The following is a 17,583-nucleotide window of genomic DNA, read 5'->3' as shown; positions in this document are numbered from 1 at the left end:
TTCTGAGGCTGTGTCCTATGCTCTTAGACTCTCCCACCATAGAAAGCATCCTCTCCACATCCAATTTCTCGAGATCTTTCAACATTCAATATGCTTCAATGAGATCCTTCCTCATTCTTCTGAATTCCAGTGAGTACAGGCCCACAGCCATCAAATGCTCCTCATATGATAAGCCTTTCAATCCTGGAATTATTTTCATGAATTTCCTTTGAACCCTCTCCAATATCAACACATCCTTTCCTAGATAATGGGCCCAAAGCTTCTCACAATATTCTATCTGCCACTCTTTTCCCATTCTCTTAATCTGTCTAATTCCTTCTTAATGTCTCTGCTTCCTCAAAACCACCTTTGCCTCCATCTATCTTCTGATCGACTGCAAACCTGGCTACAAAGCAATCAATTCTGTCATCCAAATCAATTTGCAATTTTTCAGTCCTCCAGAACCATACCAGAATCCATTGATTCTTGTAAAATCATTACAAATCCCTCCTTCAGCACACTGGGGTGTAAATTATCTGGTCCAGGTGGCATCTACAATCATTTACTTCTGTACCCGACATTCTCAAACTTCCAGCATCAGGCTCAAAGGACCTTCTATCCCATGTAGTTCCCTAGATAAGATAGAGTTTTGACTTCACACTCTGCCTTATTTTCTACCTGCGAATACAATTTCTCCATATGTGTATCATTTTAATCTACAATCATTATTACTTTTACTTTACACTACCACTGATTGATCTATATGAATGATATGCAAACATATTTTTTCATTGTACTTCAGTACATGTGCCAATAATAAACCAATTTATCAAATTAGACGGGCTTCTAGGAACAGGAGAGGGTCATTCAAACCCCTTGAGCCAACTATGGTCAATTTCTACCTTAAGTTCCATGTCCTGTTTTATTCCTAAGTCTCTTAGTTTTAAAGATTTCCATTGATTCCACATCAACAGCCTGTTGGAAAAGTGAGTTTGTACTTTCTATTATCTTCTGTCGGGTGTATTGTAGATATGTAACCATATTTGTTTGTGATTGGCATCAGAACATTGCACTCTTTCCTCTGTATTTTAAGAAAAATAATGTTCATCTTTATATTATTTTTGAGTGAATTTCCTTATATGCTTTATATCAGAAGTTGAATTGTATGATGTGCTGTGCACATTAATCTAGAGGAAAGTTGCTTCATTTGGTGGTATACATTTACATAATTGAAATTATGATAAATTTGAATTTGAACTTGAATTTGAACTTGAGGTCCTTGTGAATTAAGAAATCCTTGGATTTAAAATTGTACAAGGCAGCAAGGTGCCATTGATCTTGAACAGAATTCAACCATGAACTATGCATGTTAATGCATTCCTCTATTCCCCCACTCAACATTTAACAAAATTCCGGAGGTACTCAGCATGTGAGGAAGCTCAGGGCTACTCGACATTTTGGTTCGAGATGCTGCATCAAGACGGAGAATGAAAAGGGAAGATAGAACATAGAACTTTATAGCACAGTACAGGCCCTTCAGCCCACAATGTTGAGCAGACCTTTTCATCTACTCTAAGATTAATCTAACCATTACTTCCCACGTAGACCTCCATTTTTCCATCATCCATATGCCTCTCTAAGAGCTTCTTAAATGCCCCTAATGAATCTGCCTCAACCTCCACTCCTGGCAGGGTTTTCCATCCACCCACCACTTTCTGTGTAAAAAACTGACTCTGATATCCCCCCCATACTTTCCTCCAGTCAACATTAAATTATGCCCCTTAGTATTAGCCATTTCTGCCTTGTGAAAAAGACTATAGCTGTCCACTTGATCTATGCCTCACCATTTCTATTAAGTCACCTGTCATCCTCCTTCACTCCAGGGAGGGAGGGAGGGGTGTGGCAGGAGTTGGAAATGATAGATTTGGTGAGGAGGGATTGATGGACAGATGGAACTTCGTGTGGGGGTGGGAGAGGTTGAGCTAGCAACAGAAGCTAGGAGATGATTGGTGGAGTTGTCAAAGGACTAGATTATGGAATCTGGTAAGAAAAGAAGGTGATGAGGGGAGTCTGATAAGAAAGGGATGCGGTAACTTCTGTGCATTGCAACATCTGTATATTTTGATTTTTAATATATGAATATTCTTTTAAGTTGCCAGGGAAGCATAGCATGGGCTGGACCATACAAGCAAAAGTGGATTTATATCTGTGGTTGGGTCTGATGAGACATGCAGATAATATTTTGGAAAACTTACCCGGTGGATTTGAACCAGAAGTGCCAGCTTCAGGCACTGGCCTTCAAGTTTCCCCACCCCTCAGTGTTCTTTACAAAGGTGAGTGTGATGCTGAGTAATTCCATTACAGGTCATTCCAAATTCTGATCTGCATAATGTAAAGATGTAATTACTATATTTAAAGTCAAAATCAAAGTAAATTATTATCAAGGTATGTATATGTCACCATACAAAATTCATTTGCTTGCAGACATTTACAGGAAGATAAGTACAACAGAATTTATGAAATTTTATACATAAAGACTGATAAACAACCGATGTGGAAAAGCAGACAAATTGTGTAAATAAAATTAATTAATCAATTAATCAATAAACAAACAATTCTAGTAAACTGAGAACAAGAGTTGTAGAGACCTTGAAAGTGAGCATATAGTTTGTGGAATCAGTTCAGAGTTGTGAGTGAAGTTATCCACGCTATTCAGAGGCCTGATAGTTGTAGGGTAATAGATGTTCCTGAATCTGGTAGCATGGGACCTAAGGTCCCTCTAACTCTGGCCTAATGGTAGTAACAAGAAAACAGCATGGCCAGGATGCTGGGGTCCTTGATGCTGGACGCTGTTTTCTTGTTCACTAGTTGGGAGGGAACCGGTTGTATCCACCACTTTCTGTAGTCTTCTCCATTCCAGGGAATTTCTGTTCCTATGGAAGTTTGTCAAAACTTTAGATGGCATATTGAATATACCCAGAGGCACAAATCCATAGTTTCCTGAAAGTGACAACACAGAGTGGTGAAGAGGGCATATGCCATGTCTGCCTTCATAAGTTATGGCAGAGAATCTAAAAGTTGGGTCACTATGTTACAAATTGACAGAACATCACCAAAGTCACATTTGGAGTATTGTGTGCACTTCTGATTGCTACACTGTGTGAAAAGGTGACAGTAGTGATTATGAGAGACAGATAAGGTAGATAGTCAAATTCTTTTCCCCATGAGATGGGTATTAAAAAAAGGGCATAAGGTTAAAATGAGAGAAAATGATCCCCTGCTCTCTCTGATGTATGGATGAGGAAGTGGAAGAACAGGTTAGTAAGTTTGCAGATGGCAGAAATGTTGTTGGAGCTATGGATTATGTGGAGGGTCGTAGGTTTCAGCAAGATACTGACAGGATACAGAGCTGGATGGAGAAGTGGCAGATGGAGTTCAATCCAGAAAAGACTGAAGTGATTGAGTTTTGGAAGTTCAATTTTGAAGGCTGAATACAGGTTAATAGTGTGGTTCTTAGCAGTGTGGACTTTGGAGCCACCTCCATAAATCCCTTAAAGGGTTGTTAAAAAGGTGTATGTTGTGCTGGCCTTCATTAGATGAGATATTGACTTCAAGAGCTGCGAAGTAACATTGCAGCTCTGTAAAACACTGGTTAGATCACACTTGGCACATTCTGTTCAGTTTTAGTTGCCGCAATATAGGAAGGATGCGGAAGCTTTAGAGAGGGAGCAGAGGAGATTTACCAGGGTGCTTCCTGGACTAGAAAGCATGTTTTATGAGGATAGGTTGAGTGAGCTTAGGGCTTTTCTCCTTTGAATGAAGAAGGGTGAGAAGTAACGTGATAGATGTCTACAAGATAATAAGAGGCATAGATCAAGATAGCCAGAGACTTTTTCCCAGCATTGAAATGGCTAATAAAATTACTAATTCCACAACCTATGGACTCACTATCACAGTTTCTATAACTCACGTTCTCAATATTTATGATTTATTTATTTATTGTTATTATTCCATTTTTTTCTTTTTGGTATTTGCACTTTGGTTCTTTGCCCACTCTGTTTTGCACAGTTTTTCGTCAGTTCTATTGTGTTTCTCTGTACTTGCTGCAAATACCCACAAGAAAATAAATCTCAGGGTAGTATTTGGTGACATATATGGACTTTGATTATAAATTTACTTTGAACTTTGAATTTGAACTTTAATTGTAAGGTGACTGGAGGAAAGTAGAGGGGTATTATCAGAGGTAAGTTCAGAGAGTGGTGTGTGCGTGGAATGGGTGGTTGTAGAGGCAGATACATGAGGGACATTTATGAAGCACTTAGATAGGAACATGATGATACAAAATTGGAGGGCGATGTAGGAGGAAAGAGTTAGAGTAGGTTAAATGGTCAGTACAGCAATGTGGGCCAAAGGCCTGTATGGTGATGTCATGTTCTATTTTTAAAGGGCATCTGAGAAATAATTTCTCATAGAGACGGTGTTTGATATAAGACTTAGGAGTCGAATTAGGCCATTCAGCCCATCAAGAATGCTCCACCATTCCATCATTACTGATTCATTTTCCCTCTCAACCCCATTCTCCTGCTTTCTCCTCATGACCTTTGACACCCTGACTAATCACAAAACTATCAACCTCTGGTTTAGGTATTCTCAATAAACTGGCCTCCACAGGCAATGAATTCCACAGATTCACGACTGTCCAGCTGAAGAAATTCCTGTTCTAAAGGCATCAGTGTAGATGGGACAAAAGATTGGCATCGACCTAGTGGAATGAAAGTTATGGTTTGCTGCTATACAGTCATATCTCTGTGATTATGTTCTGGCCAAGGCAATAACTGGTGATGCAGTAGCCATTCAACATGTAAGCCAGTGGTCAGAAGAGGTTGTGACGATGGATTTGATGGGCAGGTGTCAGTGCCTGATGAGACAGACTATAATCAAGGGAAGTTAAATGGATAGCAGTTGAATGGGAAAAGACCTTTTGGAGCAGGAGCTCAAAGTTCAAAGTAAATTTATTATCAAACGACATATATGTCACCATATACAACCCTGAGATTCATTTTCTTGCAGGCATTCACAGAAAGGCAAAGAAATATAATAAAATTTCTGAAAAACTATACATAAACAAAGACTGACAAAAATCCTACGTGCAAAAGAAGTCATATTATCCAAGCAATAAAAAGTAAATAATTAACACTGAGAATATGGGTTGTAGAGGCAGAAAAAAAGAAATTCAGAACAAATGCAGATTTTGGAAATCTGAAATAAAAACAGAAAATTTGGGAAACACTCAGCAGATCAGATTAAAGATTCTAGATTGTTTAATCTCAACTGCAGCACAAAAGTATAAGAAGAAGAGGATGCTCTCAGTTGCTCGGGATCTGCTGCAGAACAAAGAACACAGTAAGATGAAGAACATAATTAAAAAACAATAAGTATGAATATATAAACAGCTTATATACTGCGCATGGAGTGACTGTGTATGGAAGTGATGCTTGATACAGGAAGTTTTGTACATAACTCAAGAAATAGTAGTGGAAGGAGATGGGAGACAATGGATTACAGTGGGAAAAAGTTGGAGAGTGGTCAATGATAAGAGTTTCTGATCGAAACTGATTGAACAGCTCCTCGCCTTGCTGAACGTTGTCGGTGTTTTATATGGCAACTCCTGGATTAACACATTGACGTTATGTGGAGGATTCCATGCTTCAAGGACTCCATCAGGCAATGCCAACTCAAGGCCACCCATGTTGGGACGGCTGTGGACAAGATCCAGATGAAGATTGATACATCCCCGACTCCTGAACGAACAGACTCGTGTTTGTCCTTCCTTGGCCACTCTTCATCATGAATCAAGACAACCTTTAACATATACTGTCTTGGTCATCACCCAGAATAAAAAGGTCCATGTTCATGGTGCCCAGAGTCCACTATGTCCACAATGCATGGGTAAACAGCTTCAAATTCCTCAGCATCCACATCACTGAGGACCTCACGTGGTCTGTGCATCCCAGCTGTGTGGTGAAAAAGGCACAACAGCACCTCTTTCACCTCAGACGGTTGAGGAAGTTGGTAAGGGCCCCCAAATCCTAAGAACTTTCTACAGGGACACAATTGAGAGCATCCTGACTGGCTGCATCACTGCCTGGTATGGGAACTGTACTTCCCTCAATCGCAGGACTCTGCAGAGAGTGGGACGGACAGCCCAGTGCATTTGTAGTTGTGAACTTCCCATGATTTAGGACGTTTACAAGGACAGGCATGTAAAAAGGGCCCATAGGATCATTGGGACCCAAGCCATCACAACCACAATCTATTCCATTGGCTACCATCCGGGAAGCGGTACTGCAGCATAAAAACCAGGACCAACAGGCTCCAGGTCAGCTTCTTCCACCAGGCCATCAGACTGTTGAATTCATGCTGATTTGAGTGTACTCTATATTACATTGACTGTTCTATTTATTATAAATTATCATAATTGCACATTGCACATTTAGATGGAGACGTCAAGTAAAGGTTTTTACTCCTCATATAAGAAATAAAGTCAATTCAATGGTAACTTTTCTAACAAGAAACCAGCTCTAAGATCACTGGAAACTCAGATCAAGATATGTTCACTCAAAGTTGAGGGCACGTCAATGGCGAAATGTGAATACCTCTCTAAAATTCCAACAGAGAGTGACACTGATGTAGTTGTCCTCCAAGAAACTCAAGTTACTGAGACCTCTGCTCCACCAGGATATAATAGAGCGACAATATAATAGGATATAATGTTCTCCACCTGGTTCAAACATGCCCTCTCAGCAAGACCTGAGACAGCTTTGCCACGGTCCATCAAAGCAGCCATGAGCTGGAGGAGTGGCTTGACAAAAAACACTTAGAAGTGTGAAAAGAAAAGCACCCGCCATATGAAACGACAGCAGTCTGACAACTTTAGGAGCTTATTTCAGGTACTGGAAATGAGTTATCTAACCACAAATGCTGAGGTCAACAGTTCTTCTGTGAAGGATAGAAATCAGGTAACATTATCTCTGGCACAAGGGTGCCTTGTTTTTATTACGGCCAGTGAAACATGACAGTTTCAATAAACAAAATTGCTGCTTGTAAAAATACCGAGAGATTTGAGTTTTCCAAAGTTACTTCATTTAAAAGGAATATAATTCCCCGGGAAAAGGGCTCAGGTTATCTATTCGATCTATGCCTTTTATTATCTTGTATATCTCTATCAAATCACCTCTCTACCTCCTTCAATCCAAGAAGAAAAGCCCTGGCTCACTTAACTTATCCTCATATGACATACCCTCTAGTCTAGGCAGGATCCTGATAAATCTCCTCTGCACTTCTCTGAAGCTTCCACATTCTTCCTACAATAACTCTTCACAACACATGTTCTTTAAGTAAAATACAAATGAGAGGGAATTATTAAATAAAATAATTTTCCACTGGGCTTTAGAAATATACCCGTTTCTTTTAACCCGCTATGGTTAGCATTGTTCAAAACTAATTATAAGGTGCTGTGATTGCAGTGTTGAAATGTATAACTATTATAATTAACTTGAATTTCTTCTACTAAACAGATCAGCAACTGTTCCAGCTGAGATGCCACATGTATCAGGCAAGAGGGCTTCTGCCTGCGGACAGCAGTGGTCTTTCAGATCCTTTTGCTAAAGTGACATTTGTTTCACAATGTCAGACAACTAAGGTAAATATGAGATGTTAATAAGACCAGAAGTTCATCAGACATAGGAGCAGAAATAGGCCATTCAGCCTATCGAGTCTGCTCTGGCTGGTTTATTATCCCTCTCAATCTCATTCTCTTGCCCTCTCCCAGTGACCTTTGATGCCCTTAATAATCAGGAACAACTTTAAGTATACTCAGTGACTTAGCTTCCCCGGAAAATGACGCTGGAGAGGTAGTAATGGGGATCAGAGAAATGACAAACAATAAGTATTTTGCATTAGTCTTCACCATGGAAGATACCAGCAGTATGCCAACAATTCAAGAGTGTTGGGGGCAGAAGTGAGTGCAGTTGCTGTTACTAGGGTGGAAGCTGAAAGGTCTGAAGGCAGACTAGTCATCTGGGCCAGACGGAATACACCCCAGGGTTCTAAAAGAGGTAGCTGAAGAGATTGTGGAGATTGAGGAGAATCACAAGATTCTGGAATGGTCCCAGGTGACTGGAAAATTGCAAATGTCACTCTACCTTTAAGAATGGAGAAGAAAGGAAATTATAGGCCAGTTAGCCTGATTTCAGTGGTTGGGAAAATGCTAGAGTTGATTATTAAGGACGAGGTTTTGGGGTACTCAGAGATGCATGATAAAACAGGCCAAAGTCAGCATGGTTTCCTTATTTAAAAATCTTGCCTGACAGATTTGTTAAAAAATTTTGAGGAAGTACCAGGTAGAATAGACAAAGAAGAGTCAGTGGATGTTGTTAGTTTGGATTTTCGGAAGGCCTTTGACAAGTTGCCACACATGAGGCTGCTTAACATGATAAAAGCCCATGAAATTACAGGAAAGGTACTAGTATGAATAGAACATTGGCTGACTGGCAGGAGGCAAAGAGTGGGGAAAATTCTAGTTGGCTGTTGGTGACTAGTGGTGTTCTGCAGAGGTCAGTATTGGGATGACTTCTTTTCACATTATGTGCCAACAACTTGGATGACAGAATTGATGGCTTTGTAACCAAGTCTGAAGATTATAAGAAGAGAGATGGGGGGTGGGGGGCAAGTAGTGTTGAAGAAACAGAGAGTCTGCAGAAGGACCTAACCAGATTGGTAGGATGGGCAAAGAGGTGGCATATGGAATATAGTATGAGTAGGTATATGGTCATGCACTTTGGGAGAAGGAATAAAGACAAAGACTATTTTCTAAATGGTGAGGAAATTCAAAAATCAGAACTGAATTCTGCTCCCATGTCTTAAGGTCTTATGGGATAATATAGTCTGGGGAATTGGCACAACTCACTGGCAAAAGGATCAAGTTTCCTGAAACCTGTGTTTTCTGCCCAGTTCCTGGGTTCAGGACATCACATCTGGCCTGCTGAGGGGTTTGGAATGGGTGGTGAAAGGGCCAGCTGTTGTGGTCCATGTGGGTATAAATGGCAGGAAGAACGAGGAAAGAGTTTCTATTTAGGGAATTTGAGTAGCTAGGGACTAAATTAAAACACAAAAGCAAGAAGGTTATAATCTCTGGATTGTTATCTGAACCATGTTATGAAGAGTTAATAAGATCAGAGAGCTAAGTGTGCGTCTCAAAGGTTGGCGTGGAAGAAGTGGATTTGAATTTGTGTGACATTGGCACAAATATTGGGGATGGGCTCCATCTGTATCATGCTGGGACCAGGGTCCTGGCAAATCAGAAGACCATAAGACAGAATTATGCAATTTGGCCCATCGATTCTGCTCTGCCATTCCATAATGATTATTTCACTATCCATCTCCTTCTTTTGCCCCAATAATATTTGAGGTCCTGATTAATCAAGAAGCACCACTTTAACTATATTCAATTGTCTTGGTTCCACAACTGTCCACAGTAATGAATTCCACAGATTCACCAGCCTCTGGCTGAAGGAATTCCTTCTCACCTTTGTTCTAAAGGGATGTCCTTCTGTTTTGATGCTGTGCCCTCTGGTTCCAGACTCACTCACTATAAGAAACATTCCCTCCACTTCGGTCTTTCAATATTTGATAGGTTTAATGGGATTCCCCACCCCCAGACTTCTAAACTCCAGCGAGTACAGGCCCAGAGACATCAAATGTTCCTCATACATTAAAATTTTTATCCCTGGAGTTATTGTTGTGAGCCTCCTTTGGACCCTCTCCAATGCCAGCAGGACTTTTCTTAGATGTAATGCCCTGGTTAAGATTTTTACTGCTATGCTGTCGGTATTTCATTTAGTAGCTCTGTAAGAGCAGTCTGTCTGCTTTCAGCCTGTCTGGGCTTGAGCTATGATATGAAGAGGCTTTGTTGTTCAACTTAGGAATGGGGTGTCCACCGTTCAGGATGGTGGAATTAGGAGAAGGTTCTGGAGAATACTGGTGTGGGGAGTTCTTTTTATTGCTTAAACTTGGAAAAGGCAGGAGAGAAGATGGCTGAGGATGCCGTCCCTGTTGCACAAGGTGCTTCCTGCAGCTAAATGGCTTCAAGGAGGAAGAACCAATGCTCCTGTGGGAGACCCGTTTGTTTGAGATGGATTTTGAGCAACATTCAGAAGGTGGTGTGTGCTTTTATGCAGACCAAGGCTCCAGCACATGAGTGACAGACAAGTTCAATATGAGTTCCAGCTTACGTACACATTTGACTGTTTAAGAATAATGGGCCCTTTTTGCTTTTTTGTCTTTCCTTTAATAATTGTTTGCTTAAGTTAATATTCTTAAATATACTTTATTATTGTATGCAGTGTACAATCTGTTAATTCTTGCAGACAGGTGACTACTGGGCAGTAAGTCACATAGGTTGGGCAACATCCTAGTAAATCTTCTCTGCACTCTTTCAATCTTACTGATATCCTTCTTATAGTTAGGTGACCAGAACTGCACACAATATTCCAAATTTGGCCTCACCAATGTCTTATACAATCTCACCATAACATCCCAATTCCTATACTTAATACTTCGATTGATGAATGCCAGCATGCCAAAAGCCTTCTTTACAACCCTGTCTTCCTGTGACACCACTTTCAGGGAATTATGTATCTGAACTCCCAGATCCCTTTGTTCCTCCGCACTCCTCAGTGCCCTACCATTTACTGTGTATGTCCTACCTTGAATTGTCCTTCCAAAATGCAACACCTCACACTTGTCTGCATTAAATTCCATTGCCATTTTCTGGCCCATTTTTCCAGTTGGTCCAGATTGCTCTGTAAGCTTTGAAAGCCTTCCTCACTGTCCACAATGTTGATCCAATTTACCACATTACCATCTAGATCATTGATATAGACAAAAAACAACAATGGTCCCAGCACTGATCCCTGAGGCACACCACTAGTCACAGGCCTCCAGTCTGAAAAGCAATCCTCCACTACCACTCTCTGTCTTCTCCCACACAGCCAATTTCAAATCCAGTTTACAACCTCTCCATGGATACCTAGTGTCTGAACCTTCTGAACTAACCTCCCATGTGGGACTTTGTCAATGGCCTTACTAAAGTCTATGTAGACAATGTCCACAGGCTTTCCTTCATCTACTTTCTTGGTAACCTCCTCTAAAAACTCTACAAGATTCGCTAAACACGATCTACCACGCACAAAGCCATGCTGACTATCTTTAATCAGCCCTTGGCTTTCCAAATACTTGTATATCCGATCTTTCAGAACATCTTTCAATAATTTACCTATCACTAATGTCAGGCTCACTGGCCTGTAATTACCTGGTTTACTTTTAGAGACTTTTTTTTAACAACGGAACAACATGAGCTACCCTCCAAACCCCCAACATCGCATCCATGGCTAAGGGCATTTTAAACATTTCTGCCAGGGCCCCTGCAATTTCTACACTAGTCTCTCTCAAGGTCCGAGGAAATATCATGTCAGGCCTGGGGAATTTATCTACCTTTATTCGTTGTAAGGCAGCAAGCACCTCCTCCTCTTTAAACTCTGTATGTTCAATGACACTGTTGCTTGTTTCCCTTCCTTCCATGTATGCTATGCCAGTTTACTGAGTAAATACTGATGCAAAAAAACTGTTTAAGATCTCCCCCATCTCCTGAGTCTCCACACATAGACAGCTACTCTGATCTTCTAGGGAACCAATTTTGTCCCTTACTATCCTTTTACTCTTAATATACTTGTAGAAAGCCTTCGGGTTTACCTTCACATTATCAATCAAAGCAACTTCATGTCTTCTTTATGCCTTCCTGCTTTCCTTCTTTAGTATTTTCTTACATTTTCTATACTCTTCAAGTACCTCATTTGTTTCTTGTTACCTATACCTGCTATACAACTCTCTCTTTTTCTTAACCAGATCGCCAATATCCCTTGAAAACCAAGGTTCCCTATGCCTGTTAACTTTGCCTTTAATCCTGGCAGGAACATGCAAACTCTGCACTCTCAAGACTTCGCCTTTGAAGGCCTTCCACTTACTGAAAACATCCTTGCTAGAAAACAACTTATCCCAATCCACTCTTCCTAGATCCTTTCTCATTTCCACCAAATTGGCCCTTCTCCAATTTAGAACCTCAACTCGAGGACCAGACCTATTTTTATCCATAATTAATTTGAAACTAATGACATTATGGTCACTGGACCCAAAATGTTTGCCTACACATACTTCTGTCACCTGACCTGTCTGGTTCCCTAATAGGAGATCAAGTATTGCATCCACTCTCATAGGTACCTCTATATATTGATTTAGAAAACTTTCCTGAACACATTTGACAAACTCCAAACCATCCAGCCCTTTCACAGCGTGGGCGTCCCAGTCAATATGTGGAAAGTTAAAATCCCCTACGATTACAACTTTCTGTTCCTTACATCGGTCTGCTATCTCTCTACAGATTTGCTTCTCCAATTCTCTCTGACTACATGGCGGTGTATAATACAACTCTATCAGTGTGGTCACACCTTTCCCGTTCCTCAGCTCCACCCATGTGGCCTTTGTAGACAAGCTCTCCGGGCTGTCCTGTCTACGCACAGCTGTGATATTTTCCCTGACTAGTAATGCCACTCCTCCCCCTTTCAGCACTTCCCCTCTATCATGTCTGAAACAACGGAACTCCGGAACATTAAGCTGCCAGTTCTGCCCTTCCTACAAACGTCTCACTAATAGCAATAATGTCATAATCCTGTGTGCCAATCCACGCCCTAAGCTCATCTACCTTACCTACAATACTCCATGCATGGAAATAGATGAACCTGAGAACATTTCTATCACGTACAAACCTTTAATTTCTGTCTATACATGCAGTCCTCGCATGACTGACTCTTATCCTCTTCCACCTCACTATCTGCCCTAATAGTCTGGTTCCCCTCCCCCTGCAAATCTAATTTAAATCCCCCGGAGCAGCACTAGCAAGTCTACCCGAAAGGATGTCAGTCCCCCTCCAGTTCAGGTGCAACCCGTCCCGTCGGAACAGGTCCCACCTTCCCTGGAACAAAGCCCAATTGTCCAGAAACATGAAGCCCTCCCTCCTGCACCATCTCCTTAGCCACATATTTAGCTGCATTATCTTCCTATTTTTGGCCTCACTAGCACTTGGCACGGGTAGCAATCCTGAGATTGCAACCCTGGAGGTCCTGTCCTTCAACTTTGCACCTAACTCCCTAAATTCTTTGCAGGACCCCCTCCTTCTTCCTATCCACGTCATTGGTCCTTACATGGACCACGACATCTGGCTGCTCACCCTCCCCCTTGAGAATACTGAGAACTCGATCTGAGATATCTCGGACCATGGCACCAGGGAGGCAACGGACCATCTGGGATTCACGATCTCTCTGACAGAACCTCTTATCTGTCTTACCCCTAACTATTGAATCCCCTATCACTACTGCTCTCCTCTTTTCCATCCTTCCTTTCTGAGCTGAGGGTCCAGTCTCGGTGCCAGAGACACAAACACTACAACTTGTCCAAAACGGTATACTTATTGTTGATGGGAACAGCCACAGGGGTGCTCTGCTCATTCTGTCTGTTCCCCTTCCCTCTCCTGACAGTCACCCAGCTACCTGCCTCCTGACTTTTAGGGGTGACTGTCTCCCTGTAACTCCTGTCTATTTCTGCCTCTGCCTCCCGAATGATCTCAAGTTCGTCCAGCTCCAGTTCCAGTTCCCTAACTCAGTTTGTCAGGAGCTGCAGCTGGATGCACCTTTTACAGGTGTAGTCATCAGGGACAATTGTTCTGTCCCAGACTTCTCACATACTGCATACCATTAGAGAACAACTTCTTCTGTGGGACATACCTTTCCTGTGTTTTGTGAACTATTCCCAGAAACTTCAGCCATCTCAGCTCTGCCGTCATCCCCACCAGTATTCCCCTCCAATCCACCCGGACAAGCTCCTCTCTCATGCCTCTGTAATTCCATTTATTGCATTTTGTGATACTGATACATATGACTTGTGCTTCTCCCTCTCAAGTTGCAGTATGAATTCAATCATATTATGACCACTGCCTCCTAAGGGTCCCTTTACGTTAAGCTCCCTAATAAGATCTGGGTTATTACACAACACTCAGTCTAAGATGGCCTTTCCCCGAGTTGGCTGGAATATAAACTGCTCTAGAAGTCCATCTTGAAGGCATTAAACAAATTCTCTCTCTTGCAATCCGACAGCAACCTGATTTTCCCAAATCCCCTTGCATATTGACGTCCCCCATTACAAATGTGTCATCGCCCTTATTATGCTTTTTCTCGCTCCCTTTGCAATCTCAACTCCACATCTTGGCGACTATTTGGAGGCCTACAGTTCCCATAATGGTTCTTACCTTTACAGTTTCTTACCTCCACTCACAAAGATTCAACATTGTCTGACCCTATGTTACCTCTTTCTAAAGATGTAATGCCATCTCTTTCCAACAGAGCCACACAAGTGCTTATGCCTTCTTGCCTGTCCTTTCGATACAACATATATCCCTTGGTGTTAAGCTCTCAAATTACAATTACATTTTTCTTCTCAGCTCCCTTTTGAATGGATCTCTGATCGACGTTTCCACAGTTCAGTTTATCCTTTCTACAGACCCCACTCTGAAACTCACAGGGAACAACTATTTCAGGCCTGTTTGGTAGGCTCAAGGGCTGAGGCTCCTTCTGCATTACCTCTTGGATCTACACGCCTGAGTAAACTGCAGATTTGGTTGCAGCTATGATCTTGATCCCATTGAGGGAACTGGTGTCAATGATATATTTAGATAATCTCTGCCACATTTGTTACCATTATTGACTTGTGGGGAACAGTAGGAAAACCAAGAGGTATGGTTTGTGACTCATTTTTTGTATTGATTCACTGATTGTTTACTGATTAAATTAACATACTGTTGACCTCAATAGGCCTGTTGAATTTTGCAGTTTGTTTCTCCTTCTGTTCCATGTATCAAATTTATTTAATCTCTCATCTACATAGACCATTGTTGTTGACGTTCTCTTCTCCTCTCCTGCCTATCACTTCTCTCTGGTGCCCCTCCTCCTTCCCCTTCTCCTATGGCCTACTCTCCTGTCCTATCAGATTCCTTCATCTTCAGCCTTTTATCTATTCCACCCGTCTCCTCCACCCTTCTACCTTCCCCCTCGCCTGGTTTGACCTTTGACCTGCCAGCTTGTACTCCTTCCCCTTTCCTTTCCCCATCTTCTTATTTTGGTTTCTGCCCTCTTTCTTTCCAGTCCTGCTGAAGGGTCTGGCCCCAAAGTGTTGACTGTTTATTCCCCTCCTTTGATTTTGTCTGACCTGTTGTGTTCCTCTAGTATTTTGCATGTGTTCTTGGTTGAAATCCTCCTGAGTTTCAGAGGATAATTTTATGAAATGTTAGGTCAGGTATGCCTCTGCTTTTAACGCCATGTGCATGGTAGCATTGCGGTTATCATAACACTACGACAATGCCTGTCTGTTCTTCCAGTGACTGTGAGGGTTTCCTCCGGAAGCTCCACTTTCCACTCACGCTCCAAAGACGTAAAGATAAGGATTAGGATAGTGAGTTATGGCCATGCTACATTAGTGTCGGAACTATGGTTACACTTACAGCTGCCCAGCAAACTCCTCACTGATTTGGTTTGATGCAAACGACACATTTCACTGCATGTTTCAATGTAACAAATAAAATTAATTGTTAATCTTCTCTTTGACCTTTAACCCATAGAGATAGTATGACTTTCAGCTGCTGTCAGCTGGTATTGAGAAGATTTCACTATGAGCAGGTAATCGAACAGTATAGGCAAACCAGCACATCATCCTATAAAATACACAAAATGCTGGAGAAACTCAACAGCTCAGGGAGCATCTATGGAAAGGATAAAGAGTCAATGTTTCAGGCTGAGTCCTCATTTACTCTGATTTGTCCATGTAACTCTGGAATTCTAGCATCTACAGAATCTCTGGTGTTTATGCTTTAGGATGGAAATCTGTCAGTATGAACTCATCTGACCTACAATGTGACTCCAAACTCACCAAAATCATTGTCTCTTTCCTAGTATTGCTAATGATCTCATGAATGAATACATTCAGAAAATGTATTGTAGTAATATTAATTTTAAGAAGCAAAGATCAAAAACCTCTGGTTTTGTTGATAGGTTATCATGCAGACGTTAACGCCCACCTGGGATCAGATGCTCTTGTTCAATAACATCCAGCTTTATGGTGACGTAACAGAAATAAATCTGGATCCTCCCCTGGTGGTTGTTGAAGTTTATGATCAAGATGCTGTTGTGAGTATAGAGCATTAATCTGCCTGCAGTATGGTGAAACCAACCAGAAGCTATTGTTTGTCAAGTTGTTTAATTCCATCTCCATCCCAAGCCATTTACTGGTTTCCCTTCAAGCCACCTGTGCTAGTTAAGCTGACTAATTCTGCAGGCTTTGTCTATCTCCACTCTCCTCCTCAATAGCTAGATGTTGGCTGACAATTAAGATTTCGCTAAGAGCTTCCTTCAGGAGCATAATTAAAATTGACCCTTATGGACGATCTCTGAGAGGATCATTAAGGATCCCCACCACCCAGGCCATGCTCTCTTCTCATTGCTACCTTCAGAGATGAGGTACAAGAGCTTGAAGACCCACACTCATTATCTGAGAAAATGTTTCTTCCTTTCCAACATCAGATTTCTGAAGACAATGAACATGTGAACACTACCTCACTATTCTTTGCACTCTTTTGGTACAAGTATTTAATTCTAATATATTTCTTATTATAATTTATAGAATATGTTATATATTTCACTGCACTTTCACCACAAAATGGTAAACCACATGACATATGTCAGTGGTAATAAACCTATTCTAATTCACAATGCAAAATTCGGCTGCCGTCTTTTCTATAAATTTCATTCCATGTAAAGTGCTTTCGGAAATCCTGAATTTATGAACACTAAGATATAAATATAAATCTTATTTCCTTACATTTGACATGGAAGATTATGCATGAAATCTCAAGTGCTATCTCAGCTCATGCCACATATTAATAGGCCACCAGTGGTATTTGCAAGCTCTTTTTGTTATTAACCTCTACTTGTGAATACAATGATTAATGCTTCAGACTATTCAGCAAGTAATGTGCTTACACGATGCATTATGTGCATACACAGATTTATTCTTCTTGCATAAACTGAGAAAGTCCCTCAAACTTGTAATTCTATCTAGAACTCAGCAGGTCAGGCAGCATCTATGGAGGAGAATAAACGGTCAATGTTTTGGGCCGAGATATTTTGATTGGGACTGGAAAGGAAGGGACAGAAGCCAGAATAAGAGGTGGGGAAAGGGGAAGGAGTAGAAGCGGATGAAGTGAAGCCAGGAGAGGGGGGATAGTGGAGGGATGGAGGAAGGGACATGAAGTAGGAAGCTAGGAGGTGATAGGTGGGTAATGGGCTAAAGAAGAAAGGATTTGATCGGAGACGACAATTGAAGAAGTAGGAGGAATGGAACCTGAGGGAGGCGATGGGCAGCTTAACTTGAGAACCTTTACCAATC

General features: G+C 41.4%; 1 protein-coding gene across 1 annotated transcript in view; it reads left to right on the top strand.

Annotated features, from left to right (window-relative positions):
• The window catches only part of fer1l6 (fer-1 like family member 6), a 325,837-nt gene that overhangs the window by 163,668 nt on the left and 144,586 nt on the right, over positions 1-17,583 (top strand). Inside the window, exons 19-21 of the mRNA XM_073053009.1 lie at positions 2,132-2,312; positions 7,557-7,681; positions 16,191-16,325. Coding sequence (XP_072909110.1) covers positions 2,132-2,312; positions 7,557-7,681; positions 16,191-16,325 — 441 coding nt within the window. The remainder of the gene's footprint in view (positions 1-2,131; positions 2,313-7,556; positions 7,682-16,190; positions 16,326-17,583) is intronic.

The sequence above is a fragment of the Hemitrygon akajei genome, chromosome 1 (genome assembly GCF_048418815.1).
Source record: "Hemitrygon akajei chromosome 1, sHemAka1.3, whole genome shotgun sequence".
Classification (NCBI taxonomy): Eukaryota; Metazoa; Chordata; class Chondrichthyes; order Myliobatiformes; family Dasyatidae; genus Hemitrygon; species Hemitrygon akajei.
This window is presented reverse-complemented; position numbering and strand designations above follow the sequence as displayed.